At 36.6% G+C, this 14,015-nt stretch overlaps 2 protein-coding genes across 2 annotated transcripts; one reads left to right on the top strand and one right to left on the bottom strand.

The window, feature by feature from the left end:
• Positions 1-2,064: 2,064 nt before the first annotated feature.
• LOC127881915 (uncharacterized) lies at positions 2,065-3,698 on the bottom strand. The gene is made up of 3 exons (XM_052430128.1): positions 3,550-3,698; positions 3,188-3,324; positions 2,065-2,344 (listed from the first exon to the last, which is right to left on the bottom strand). The coding sequence occupies exons 1-3, from the start codon at positions 3,598-3,600 to the stop codon at positions 2,173-2,175; spliced, it is 360 nt and encodes a 119-aa protein (XP_052286088.1). The 5' UTR covers positions 3,601-3,698; the 3' UTR covers positions 2,065-2,172.
• Positions 3,699-3,829: 131 nt separating this feature from the next.
• On the top strand, positions 3,830-13,235 carry LOC127881907 (protein rolling stone-like). Its single transcript, XM_052430117.1, has 4 exons — positions 3,830-3,852; positions 7,672-7,788; positions 8,404-8,682; positions 10,397-13,235. Exons 2-4 carry the CDS (start codon positions 7,684-7,686, stop codon positions 10,934-10,936), a joined length of 924 nt encoding a protein of 307 aa, XP_052286077.1. The 5' UTR covers positions 3,830-3,852; positions 7,672-7,683; the 3' UTR covers positions 10,937-13,235.
• Positions 13,236-14,015: the final 780 nt, after the last annotated feature.

Here is a 14,015-nt window from a genome sequence, read left to right on the forward strand (position 1 = left end):
ATCCCCGCTAGAACATCGACATCTAAGTCATTCACTACTAGAGCCTCTAATTTCAGATCAGTGTCACCTCTCGAGACATAGAAATGTGTCTCCCCAATGATTTGTAATGGAGTGACACCATCAGCCTGGAGCGCGCTCTGGTTTGTTTTCATCACCGGAGCTCCAATGTACTGCACGACTGAGCTTTTTATCATGCTAACCTCAGCCCCACTGTCCAATGTCAACAATATGGGAAACTGTCTATAGAACGTTTTCAAGACTGGTGACTGTTTGGTGCTGACGCGTCGCGAACAGTGAGTTACAACTGGTTGCAAACTATGGGTTTCAGAGTCCAATGTATCATCATGACCAATATCCTCGTTTTCGTTAGAGTATGTAGTGAAGCGGATTTTTTCAGATGATTTCATGTACTTTCTATCTTCCTCTGGTAAGTATGTACACTTACTCAAAAAATGCTGGAAATTCGGTCTTTTTGCTTGCTTGCATATTGGGCAAGTTGGTCGCTTAGGTGGTAATTTCCGTTGGAAAGATGACCTGAGTACCTTCGCATCAGCAAGAGAATGAACTTCATCGAGTAGGCTAGAGATCGCCAACGATATTTCGGGTTTAAGGGATGCAAGCGTTCTAGATCTAAGATCTGTTGCGTACTTTTGTTTCACTAATGCCGGTAGATTTGGATGAATCAATCGTAACCATGTCAAGACTATCATATTCTCGACAGTAGGGGTCAGTTCCTCATCTTGATCTGGGACTTCGCCGTGGTGAGTTATCAATCCACCCCCTTTCAAAAGGTTGTCGTCCACAAAGCTAGACAACTTCTGGTATTGATCCTCAGGACGTTCGTTGGGCTCTAAATGGATCTGATCTAGGTCTAAAAAATGTCCGCCTGTAGATTGGAAACCAAAATGTAATCGAATTGACTGCCATATGTTGTTAATGCTGACTGAATTTCGCACTATAGTGTTTCTTGCAATAATAGGGCAGTAATTGGCTATTTGACCCAACATAAGCTCAAGTTGCGCCACTTTTTGAGCAGCAGTACGACCTCCCTCTCCGCCATCATCTGTGAAACCGCGTAGGGGATTAGCTGCTGTTTTACGACCCCAAGTAGTTCCATCTACCAAGAATGTTGCAAAATTAGGATCTAGAGACAATGTGTATTGTAGATTTTGGCGCCATGCCTCAAAGGTAGTAATACTTTCAGTTCTTGTTAACTGCCACTGTTTAGGGGCACGGTTGGTATGGGCCATGGTGAAATGCGAAAACACAAACTGTCAGAGTTCACAATAGAGGGTGTTAAACTGTTCCAAGTTCACATTTGATGTACAGTGACTTTTACTGCTCTATCTGTTTATGATTTGCAATGTTCCTTTCCGATTAGATGTTTTGTAGATGACCGTAGGTTCGTATACAGTGCTGCCACCACGCCAGTAAGGAATAACTGCCAGATAGTCAATGATGAACTGGTTTATTTAACTCTCAAGTGGATACAACAATTTGGTGAAAAACGCAGTTTCAATGGCCAACTTCCAACCAAGGGGAGTAACTCATGGGAATATACCATGATAACATAACAGTGGTGTAAGGGAGAGAACTCGTACTAATTATGTACTGGCGATGGCGAAACTTAGTTGACCTTAATGACTAATAATTAAACACGGAAAATAATGGTTACTATGTTAACTTAGATCTCTCAAGCATATCTAAATTTCAGAGCATTTGTATACTAGAATGTACCCTGGGTACGGGAAATACACTCAAAGGCCCCGGCCATTCTCCTGGGTACTTTCTAGTATATTTTCAATACCCATTCTATAGTATACTTAAAAGAATCCAGTGAGAAGTACCTGAGCCGACAATGACTATTTGAGACTAACTTTGTTATGATGATTGCTGGAATCATTTGGCAGTATTAACAAAATATATACGTATATGTTACACGTATCGCGAGTGTTGATAAATTTGTTTTGTTTTCCATCGACACGCAACTGTTACTGGATTTAATTGTAATAATGAATTTATTATTATAAATGCATATAACTGTATTATAATTTTACTTATACATTAACCTTTCTATTTTTTATTTATACAGGCAAATAATTACACAAAGGTTGTTTTTGTGTTGAATTGCCTGGCAGCCAATCCAGGTGGTGTGGTATGAGGGTGTGGCCGCTACTCCTTGGGGAGACACTTGGGGTCGTGGTGTATGATGTGGCTGGCGTTGAGCTTGTCAACGCTGGTCCCTCGGCACTCCAGCCCCTCTGCGCATGGGCAGTAGGTAACGTGCAGGTTGCTGTTTCCGGGGTTGGTGCTCAAGAACACATGACAGGAGAAGCCTTGGTACCTGCATTGTGTTTGATGGCATGCTTATAAAGGGCAGAGTATAGGATTTAATGCTTGTTAAAGCGTTGATAATTTTAGATGTACCATTTCAGTTCGCTTTTATTTCATCACTAATTACAGTGTTTTCAACTAATTTACTTTCGTTATACTTTCTAAATGCTCCAAGATCATGTTAAACAAGTAAAAATTGTTGACATTCGGTTGTTTTTCGTTCGTATGTATTCATACGATATTTTAACATGAAATACTGTAGTTAACTACTATCTAAATGGATGTTATAATCAAAGCGCTGAAGGCACTGAAGTTGTTCGTTGTTGTCGTCCTTGATTAGCTTGTGCGCATTGCACAGGATAATCAGTGTGAACAGGCTATTATTATCTGACGTGCATTAAGCCCCGTTTTCCCTGAAAGCAGCCAATATGTACAGATTTCAATGATAAACACTAGACTGGCCAATGTCGACTTACAAGCTGGTATATAATCTCACTGCTAGAGCGTATATACACTCACTGCTAGAGCAGAATCATTTGTCGTCTGCTGCAGACAGGCATCGGTAATCGTCCCTTGCAGGGTGAGTTGTGGTTCTTACCGTACTTAAGGCTTCTAAGCACATACTGATTTGCAAAATATGCTCTGTAAATTTAGCTGGCCGCTAATGCGACCAACTAAAAATGAACGTATTTCCAATTTTAAACAATCCTACTAGCTACCAGTTGATATTTGCATAGGCAAAATGATTTGTAATGTTCATATTTTATTTATTAGAAATTAATAAGAAATGAATAAATAATAAAATTAAAAGTATCCAACTATACTGCAAAAAATCTACTTCTCGAGTATAGACCTTAGTGAGCGGCATGTTCCCGTTGTCGCGTGTGAAAAGATGAACCGCCGGCGGTCAAGGCCAACACAACACTCCTCCTCTGTGCAGTCGGCGTCAGACCGACACTGGCCCTCTTCCGGTTCGATGCTACACTCTACCTGAAAAGGAGTTCCAGCTCTATAAAACTCATCTGCTTACACGGTTACACGGATGATTAAACGCTGTCTGCGTGAAAGGGAAAAATGGTATTAAAAGGAATCTAGTGCAGTTGCTACAGTCAGAATGAGCATATCTGGCTACCCAGATACTGGTAAATAAAACGCCTGAATGAAAATAGTACGATTTTGTGTTCGTTTAACATTAAAACAAATTAAACTACTCACTGTTCCTATTAGAACATGCAATAAAACGAGGAATCGTATCGTTCCTTTCATTATCAGTTTTAATTAAAACGCGCATGGAAAGACTTCGTAACCAAAATCCTGAAATGTTGGTGTCTTATCTGACAGATAACACGCTCAGATCGCGTCAATTCATGTGCCGTTTAATAGGTGAGATATTAATGCACTCACAAAACTGTGCAGATTTCTGTTATCATTATTATTGACTTCTTTTACTAAGTAATTGTGGTTATATATATCGTATGTTTGGTTCGTTGTATGAAAAAAATCGTCAACAGATCTACGGTAGATTAAGTCTTTTTATAGCAATGAAATGTAGATTAAAAAATTGCTTAATCAGTGTTTATCGGCTTAATAACAATCGTGTGTTCATCCAATGTGTGGATATTAACATATCAGAACGAAAAATTGTTGTTAATTTTGAAGATAAATAACGATAAAGCAAAAACAAAATAATTCGATTCTGGCATAAATTGACAAACGGTAGTCTATACCAACAACAATTCGAATTTATAGGTTAGTTAAAGCTTAGTTTAAACCTATTTATTTTAGATTGTTTTTGTCGAAAGCCTCAGACTTCTTGAAAAGTTCTCGAGTTCGTTTCCAGGGTAGAACCAGTACTTGGTGTACAAGTATTTGGGGGAATCTCAAGAACACTCCCCCAGTTAGGATCGAGCCCGTGACGATACGGTCGCTAGGCGGACACCACGTCGTCGTCCACCAGGCAATGACAACCTTGACACTTCGGAAGTTAACGCTTCGGGGCCTTTATTGTAACGTATATTTTTGCGGTTTTATAGTTGTCCGCATACAAACAACTAATGAAGAAACCGTGTTCTCAATATCGTAGAAAGTAACCACTATTTTTTTACCGAACAAACTTGACCTGTACGTTGAATCATTTATTTCATAGATTTCAGTTTTCAACGGCATTCATTAGGACATTGACTCACAATGCAAATATCACGTTTAATGGAACAATTTTGAACGAATCATATAAAGAAAAAAATCAATAAATATAACTTAATTATGGGTGTCGTGGAAGAGTATATTTATGCATTATCAAGCACAGCGTGCATTGGTTCAAAGCACGGGGCGATGGAAAGGTGTAACTCCACTGTGAAATAAAATAATCGATTAAATCATAGTTTGTAAATTTGAAATCGAGAATGCCATAGGGAACGGAAGGAAAATAAATATCGAAAAGTATTTTATTGTTATTTCAACGAGGTAACTGAACGAGCAGATAATATGATGTGATCAGTGAAAATTCTATTTGAGTTATAGTGTTCGGAATAGGGTTGTTAACCATTGAGTACATTTCATTTACCATTAAATTCAACTGGGATTATGTTCGGACAGCAATATTGTCCGGAAATAATATTCTTAATTCGAGTCAAACGTCTCATTTATTAGAGATACTGTAATAAATAAGACGTTTGAATCGAATTAAGTAATACTCTTTGTCTCTGGACGAGTTTGCTGTCTTGTCTTAAAAAGACTTGTCATAGATTATGATATAAGATTGAAGCAACTTATTGAAGCACATGAAATACAAAATTTAAGTATTAAAGCAATGATAATTATCTATTAAAAGAAAAGAAATATTATATATGTTTATGTCCATATTGTTAATTTGATTCTTATATACTGAGATATTTTATTTTCTGAAATCTGTGCATTGATAAACATTCTGAAATGGTGGATTCACCAATCTGCCAACAGTTTGGTTCAATGTTTGCCTTTAAAAAATGTGTTGTACTGTAAGAAGTCCTGATTATTTTATACATACAATTAAGAATGGAAGTAAAACTTTTTTCAATTCTTTTAAGAGACTATATTCTAATTAATGCATTGGAAAACTTTCAATTTTCATCTCTGGATTCTCATCAATGGCATCCTTTATGGAACACTGAATTACATTAATTTGGAATAAGACATCAAACTTGGAACAGACACCATTTTGATGATTTTCTCAAACAAAACTATTCATTTCATGTTCTGATTGTGTTTTGTAATATTCTGACAATACTTTGGGTATGATTAGCAATTTTCCATGACTTTTTATTGACTGTGATTGTATTTTTTTGTCATTTTTAGCTCGGCTTTTTTTCGGATTTTTTTGTCATTTTTAGCTCGGCTTTTTTCGGAGAAAACCCTAGGTATTGTCATAGCCAGCTCGTCATCCAGGTGTCCACCGTCCGCCATGCTAAAACCTTAACATTGGCTCTAAAATCAAAGTGCTTCCACCAACAACTTTGAAACTTTATATGTAGATGCACCTTGATGATTTTTACATGCCACACCCATTTTTGGGTCACTAGGTCAAAGGTCAAGGTCACTGTGACCTCTAAAAAAAAAAAATCTGACAAGCTTTCATTAATTCAAAACTGCACCTGCAGCCGAGCGTTGGCACCCGTTATGCGGTGCTCTTGTTACTGCATTATTTTTTTACTGTTTTCATGCATGTAGGACACAGTTTGACACTAACTTTTTTTCAACTAGTAAATGCATAACCTACTAGCCCTCGGCCTGACCAATCTTTCATGTGCCCCGACCAAAGTATTATCAATACCTTTATATTTATCATTTAACTTGTATTTTCTTGTGTGTGGAGATGCGCAATTATGATTCAATCATTCTTATTAGGTTGCCTTACTAATGCTAATGAATTCAATATTCATCTACTTAAGACATCTGTTTGTAATCTTCACGCTTTTTCGGGAGAAATTTTCTTGTTTTTTTTCCTTCATACTTTCTCTTACTTTCCTCCTTCCCTTTTCTTTTCTTATCTGAGGAACCCCCATACCAACCTGTAAAGCCAAACTTAAACAACGACATGAATGTAAAAACATTTTTAGATAGATTGCCGCGGTTGCCCTCTGACAACAAACGCTAAGTGAATCTTAGGTGTCGCAAAATAATGTGTTACGGTAGTCTTAACAATTTTACAAGGTTAACTCTCTACTAAAAGCCGGGATCGACCATTAATATTAGTTTTGCTAATTGAATTGCTTAAAAAAGATTGTCAAAACACTTCTAATCGATCAAACAAATTAAAATTAATTAAAATTGATAAATAATAATTTTATATTAACTTTGTGTTAATGTCGAGTTTTATACCTTTATCGATCCTGGACAATCCTGGGCGATCCCGGCTTTTAATTTTAAAACATATTTTTATTGAGAAAACACGTCCCTTCGAGGAAACCAATCAAAACCTATCTAGCGGAATTCAGTTAAAAAATAGGTACTGACGTGTTTTACCAGGAAAACTGCCGTGGATTTTCTGAATTGTCGGCCTCTTTTTTATTGCAATCAGGGGGTTCCAAATCTATTTCGAATTACGATCTCTTTGTAGTCTCAGACTTCACTCTGTGATTTAATTGTCATTTGAACATACTGTATTAAGATTTTTGTATCTTTCAAAAGCTTATTTAAAACGCAGTTAATTGATATAGAACACATAATCCCGCCCAAAATACACATGACCGGTTGGGCATGTTACTGGGACATTGGCTAGGCCGGACCTAGGTACAGGCAGTGAATGTAGTTCGGACGTGTCTTAGTGTTAAGCCCTGATAGATATATATATATATATATATATATATATGCAACTGTCTTGTTTACTTATATATATATAATATATATATATGCAACTGTGTAGTTTACTTATATATATATATAATATATATATAAGCAACTGTCTAGTTTACTTATAATGTGTTGAAATGAATATATTCCATGATCAATGTCTTATTCCAACTTCCAATAAAAAAAAATTATGGCCATCACGTATTCACTTTGGTGTTTGCAACGTTGAAAGACTAGTAATTCAAACTTTCTTAACCCTTTCCCACTCAGAAGCAAAGTAAAAATTGATATGTGAAAACAGCATAAAACCATAACAGCCTGCAAGAAACTAGTATGTAGTCTGTTTAGGTTTTATGCTGTTTGCTGCTCATCAGTATCTAAGTGTTGAAAATGAAGCCTTTTATCTTGATTTTAGTAAGAAAATTCTTTAATTAAATTTAACTTTCTTTGGGACTACAAATGCGTCAAAATACGTTCTAAGTGGCAAAGGGTTATTTATCATTTCAACAGACTGTAGCCTGCATGACAATGTCTGGCAGCCAGTGTTGTGGGAGTGTGAGACGGGAGCTGCAGAGAAAGTACTTTGGTTTTACAGAGGCCCATCCAGCCCGCTTCTGCTTTTGGCAGGTAATTTGTCCATAGTCCATACATCAGCATTTTTTTCCTTCTTTATAACGTACCAGAAAACGGCACTTTCCTCGACAATCTTTTTTTTATAGCTAAAATGCAACATTTAGTCAGTTTCCTATTCAAATCAATGGCTTCAACCTTAGTAAATATTATATTGGCAACTTTACAACATTTAGTTATCACTTTTAAAGTATTGGGAAGCAAAAAATCAAATACACCCATTTCCCACTTCACAACGCAATTTTCTCAATTTTAAGGTTTTTCACACACAATTTCCTTAAAAAATCGCTGTAAATGAACCAGGGCCTGTATTTAACAAACAATTCTTCAACTTAAGTCTACGAATAACGAATATTTTTAAAACTGTAATGTACTAATGTTTTTTCACCATTTTGGGAATGGGGCCTGGTCCCTTTTGAATTAATGTTGTTGATTTTATGCTTACAAATACTTTGAAATTTATAATAAAAGTGATTTCAATATTAAATTTTCTAATGTTTAACTTAAAGAGCTGGATTTGTGAAATGTCCATGTCAAAATGTTGAAATGGCCTTCCACAGCCATTGACTAAAAAGGAATATAAGCCCTGGTATGAAAATGCTCTCTTTACAGTGGAGAGTTCCTCCCCTTGCAATACTCTTGTACCGTTTCTGTGTGGCGGCCTACACAATGTTCTGGGTGATTTACATATCGAGAAATACTCTAGACACGAAGATCCAAGAACATTCCATCTCCATTATGGCGTTTCTGACCACGTGGACGTACATTGTACTCACCGTTTATCTCGTTCTTCACTTCATTATCACCTGCATTCATTTCCTGAAATCTGAGCTTGGCCTCTTGCGACGGCTGACGAGTGAGAACCATCGCCGGTTGTTCCACGAGCTCCAGGTCAGTGACTTTTTGTGCCCAAAATGTCAGCCTCTTACAGGCTGTTTCCCAATGTCAAAAAGAAACAATTTTCTCCCAAAATCTGACCAGAATTCTTAATAAAGATGCCAAATTTTTCAAATAAAATTAATAATTGGTTTATTGAGTTTATTATGCAGTGGTATAATTCTGTAGCACTTTATAATAAAAAATTTAAAATGCAGGTTAACATGCACTCATAAACAATTTGTAGCGTTTTTCCCAGGCCATTTTAGCGTGGCGAAAAGCCACGCCGCCCTCCCGGAACGCCACTCTGCCCTTTTCAAAGGCAAATTTCGCCACGCGCCCTTCTTTTCAAAGGCGAATTTCGCCACGCGCCCTTATCATAACATCTTTATTGCCACGATCTAACTTGGTCCTTAAAATCAGCTTCCTTGATTGTCTGTGACGCTCCGACTGTGCTTGATTTACTCGAGAGACGTAAACGTCTTATCGACTATATTAATCAAGTAGATTTAATCTATAACAGTGCTCGATTTATAGGTAGTCACACTGACTGCTCCAAAGCTGTGAATTAGTCATGCGTGAATAACCACCTGTCAGTATCAATTCGATAATGCTGGAGGCTATTTTATACCAAGCGCCCCTTTTCAGTCAACATGTGTACTAATCCACGATAAAATCATTATTTCGGAGACTTTTGATGAAAAACTCGATGTTATTCTCGTGGCAATTGTGCATTGCATGCATTATTCAGTTATATCAAAACATATATTTTTACGCATAATTACATTTAAAATCACAAACAAATTTATTCTTTATCGTTTTCGTTTTTGAGATAATTAGATCTAATAATTGAAATAATTACTGAGCCGTATACTAATTTAACAAAATGCGAATCGCGTATACGATTTAACGTTGCTATGCGCACCTGTCGCTTACATCATTTATCAACATGGCGGACTATACAGAATTAAATTATGACTCGGCAAAAATGGCAAATAACATCGTAAACGATCGAATTTACGATGGAGATTATACTTTAAGAAGGAATTAATGAAATGTCTGTGATAATCAACGATGCATAAAAATGTTTTAGATAGCAACAACATTATTTATTTATTTGTAATCTACTCGGTAGATGTATGTCACGGAAATGAGTGTTTGCATATTGTTAGCGATCAATTTACTCGCAATGTTATTTTAAACATCTGTCAAGATTATTGTTAGAAAATGGGATAAGACAAACATGGTTTCATTTATATGTTAGTGGATCTGTGTATAATCAGATTCATATGCATATATTGCTTTATTATGTTTGTCGTGCTGTACAGTTTATTGAAACAGCATGGGACTTAAATGTACATTGCAAGGTAAATATATTAATATAAATCGTAGTAAGTTAAATACATCCATTACCATTAAATGTGCTTGTTTATATGTTATTTTTTCCACAACTGCTTCCTTCTGATGCGATTACATGTTTCCCCATAATTCAAGTATTCAGGGAAAGTTTTTGCCCTTTTTTGCCTAAACTGCGCGCTAAAATTCCCTTTTTGAAAGTAATGCGCCATGCCCCTTTGCCCTCCTGGGAAAAACACTACAATTTGAATACTGTTATTTATAATCATGTCAATAATGTTAAATTTTTCCTGATTTTAATATGGTTTATTGCGCAAATTTCCCAATCCAAAAGGCATAGGTTGTAAAATATCAAGCAAAATATTCATGACAGGTTCAGCCGAGTCTGTGGGGGAACCAGGAATACGAGTATGTGCCGGGAACCGCAGATGGCACGGATGTCGAGCTGGTCATCACATACTCCCCCAACCTGTTGTCGAAAATCGTTTGGATTTTATACAACATAGCGTCGTCTGCATCAATTATGGTAACGATCCTGTTTTGGGCATTGCTGTTCCCGTATTTACCAAAGGAGGGCGACAAGTACTTGCTTTTCAACATTCAACTGCACGCAGTCACGTCCGTGATCGTGATCCTGGAGCACAGCCTCTCTGCTATACCAATCAGGCTACAACACGCCATCTTCACGCTGATCTACGGCCTGTGTTACTTGACCTTTGCCGGTATCATGTATGCCGTCCATCACAGTAACATCTTTTACCCAGGAGTCTTGGACTTCAGTCAGCCCAGTCGCACGGCAGTGATGTGCGTAGTGGTCGTCTTTGTGGTGTTGCCCCTGATTCAGCTCTTCTTGTTTGGCATTTACAAGTTCCGTATGTGGCTATTTGATACCTGCAACCCAGAGGAGTTGTAATGGTTTTCCAAAGTTATTGCCCTTTGTTCATGTGTTAATGTGGTTTCAATGTCTTTTTTTCCTTTGAGATTATTATATACATGTGTATAAGTAAAATGGGTAAAAAAAAGTGCTATTGTTAACATGTTTAAATTTCTTTAAGGAGGTATTGTAGCAGTTGTACAGAGGTAACCAGAAGATAATATTATGAGAAATTAATGAATTTGTGTTGATTGTACATTTAATACACAGAGGAAAAAGTGCCTCTTAACAAAGTTATTGACATTTGTTTATGTTATTGTGCTCTCTATAATTCCTTCAAGGGGTTTGCAAAATTTGCAAAAAATTTACTTGCCCTCATTGTTTAAGTAAAAAATAATTGTTCTAAAGCTATTGTGCCCCATTTTGAAAATTATTTAAAACTGAGATTTCTTTACAAATATCAAATTGTGGCTTGGTAATGTCTGGATAGGTATAAACATATACTCCTTGATTGGGGTTAAAAAAAGGATCATTTCATTTTGGAAATTCCCATACACATTTTTTTCCCGTTTTTTTTTAACTTATCAAAGATCTACAGAGAAAATCAAGGGTAAGTAAGGATTGCAAAAAGTTACAACTCTTTTTCAATTCAATGTTTTTGGAGTTATTGTCCATGGCTTTTTAGCTCACCTGAGCACAACGTGTGAACCAAATGACCCAAAACCCTTTGTATTAGTTTGTATAATTTTTGCTCTTTATTGCCCTTTGTTTAGTTATTTGTGAATAGCATACACTATTAATATGAGTATTAATTTTGTGAAATGAAAATTCATCCCTCAATAGCCTAAATTATGATTTCGGTTTTTCAATACATAAAGAAAACTTTTTTTCTTCTCCCTATTTCTCCTACATTAAAGGTCAATATAACCCTTTTGGGTCTAAACATTTTTTCAGAGCATTTAGCACTTAACAGTGACAGCACCTGTTTTACAATGTTTTTTTCTGTAATACTAAGCGTAGAAAAGTTTGATTGGTAGCATACACATGGGCCGTGCTATGTGAAAAGGGGGTTTAATGCATGTGGCTGTGCGTAAAGTGTTGCCTCATATTTGCATGTGTAGTCTGCACAGGCTAATCAGGGACCACACTTTCCCCATTTGTGATATTTTTCTTTTTAAAACAGTCTTTTGGCAAAAATCAAGTTTAGACGGAAAGTGTCATCCCTGACTGCACAGGCTAATCTGGGACAATACTTTGGGAAATTGTGCACGTGCATATGACCCCCTTTTCACAGAATGTGTCTCATATAATTATGCCCCCCTTCGAAGTAGAGGGGGTATATTGCTTTGCTCATGTCGGTCGGTCGGTCGGTCTGTCCGTCCACCAGGTGGTTGTCAGACGATAACTCAAGAACGCTTAGGCCTAGGATCATGAAACTTCATAGGTACATCGATCATGACTCACAGATGACCCCTATTGATTTTGAGGTCACTAGGTCGAAGGTCAAGGTCACTGTGACCCAAAATAGTAAAATGGTTTCCAGATGATAATTCAAGAACGCTTATGCCTAGGATCATGAAACTTCATAGGTAGATTGATCATGACTAGCAGATGACCCCTATTGATTTTCAGGTCACTAGGTCAAAGGTCAAGGTCACGGTGATCTGAAATAGTAAAATGGTTTCCGGATGATAATTCAAGAACCCTTATGCCTAGGATCATGAAACTTGATAGGTAGATTGATCATGACTAGCAGATGACCCCTATTGATTTTCAGGTCACTAGGTCAAAGGTCAAGGTCACGGTGACCCGAAATAGTAAAATGGTTTCCGGATGATAACTCAAGAACGCTTATGCCTAGCTTGGATCATGAAACTTGATAGGTACATTGATCATGACTGGCAGATGACCCCTATTGATTTTCAGGTCACTAGGTCAAAGGTCAAGGTCACAGTGACCCGAAATAGTAAAATGGTTTCCTGATGATAACTCAGGAAAGCTTATGGCTAGGATCATGAAACTTCATAGGTACATTGATCATGACTCGCAGATGACCCCTATTGATTTTCAGGTCACTAGGTCAAAGGTCAAGGTCACAGTGACAAAAAACATATTTACAAAATGGCTGTCACTACAACTTAGAGCCCATATGGGGGGCATGCATGTTTTACAAACAGCCCTTGTTAGTTTGTCTGATGTTGATGTCTCCAGTCTTCAAATCAGAATATGGAATCTTGTTTTTTGCAATAACCCGGTGTATTAATTGTGTGTTCTATTTTATAAAATTGTATATATCTTTTATGTTAGGTTGTAAATATAATTTTGTCTGAAAGTCAAACATGTACTGTACTTGTCTTTTTTTGCTCACCGGAGAAAAACTTCCTCATGGTGTGCTTCTATGATCAGCTTTTGTCTGTTGTTCGTTGTCCACATGTACCTTGTGAACTCTCTAAATGCCACATTTATTGCTCAATCTTCATAAACTTTGTCAACACATTCGTTTTAATAATGTCTTAACTGAGTTGGAAAGTGAGTTACATAAGGTCACAAACTTGGTCACTTTTTAACTTGTTTTGAAAGCCATGGAATTTATTTTTCCCAATCATAAAACTTGTTCAGAACTTTTGTTTCGATTATGTAAGCGCCGATTTCAAAAATTGTAATTGATCATTGAAAAACATGGGCGACAAGGAAAAGGGAAAGATTTCCTTTAGTTAAACCATGTAAACACTTGTCAAGTCATATTTTTTTGTCCAATCTTCATGAAACTTGCAAGAAAATTTGTCTCATGATATCTCAGTTAAGTTTGAAATTGGTTGTGGCGGATTGAAAATCATTGCCACCAGAAGACAGGGAAGTTTTCCTTATTTTGCTATAGGGTTTTCCCCCAAAGACACCTAGTACTGGTTCTACACAGAAAAAAGACTCAATAGTATCTCATTAAACGATATTATGCATCGAGCTAAAATGATTGAAACTGGTTTCATAATAACTAAAAAAATCATGTTTTGTTTTTTACACCATATATAAATTTCACATAAACAAGTACATGTATGGTAATATTTCAATTTATGTAATTTAGTTTTTACACATTAATTTCACATAAACAAGTACATGT

The sequence above is a fragment of the Dreissena polymorpha genome, chromosome 5, assembly GCF_020536995.1.
Source record: "Dreissena polymorpha isolate Duluth1 chromosome 5, UMN_Dpol_1.0, whole genome shotgun sequence".
NCBI lineage: Eukaryota > Metazoa > Mollusca > Bivalvia > Myida > Dreissenidae > Dreissena > Dreissena polymorpha.

Bases quoted from the DNA above. Each gene is read 5' to 3' on its own strand.
- LOC127881915 (XM_052430128.1), bottom strand. From the start codon at position 3,600: ATGAAAGGAACGATACGATTCCTCGTTTTATTGCATGTTCTAATAGGA. The intron at 3,325-3,549 runs GTGAGTAGTTTA...ACTCCTTTTCAG, and splicing joins TGCATGTTCTAATAGGAACA to GTAGAGTGTAGCATCGAACC. The intron at 2,345-3,187 runs GTCTATACTCGA...AACACAATGCAG, and splicing joins GGAACATGCCGCTCACTAAG to GTACCAAGGCTTCTCCTGTC.
- LOC127881907 (XM_052430117.1), top strand. From the start codon at position 7,684: ATGACAATGTCTGGCAGCCAGTGTTGTGGGAGTGTGAGACGGGAGCTG. The intron at 7,789-8,403 runs GTAATTTGTCCA...CTCTCTTTACAG, and splicing joins CCCGCTTCTGCTTTTGGCAG to TGGAGAGTTCCTCCCCTTGC. The intron at 8,683-10,396 runs GTCAGTGACTTT...TATTCATGACAG, and splicing joins GGTTGTTCCACGAGCTCCAG to GTTCAGCCGAGTCTGTGGGG.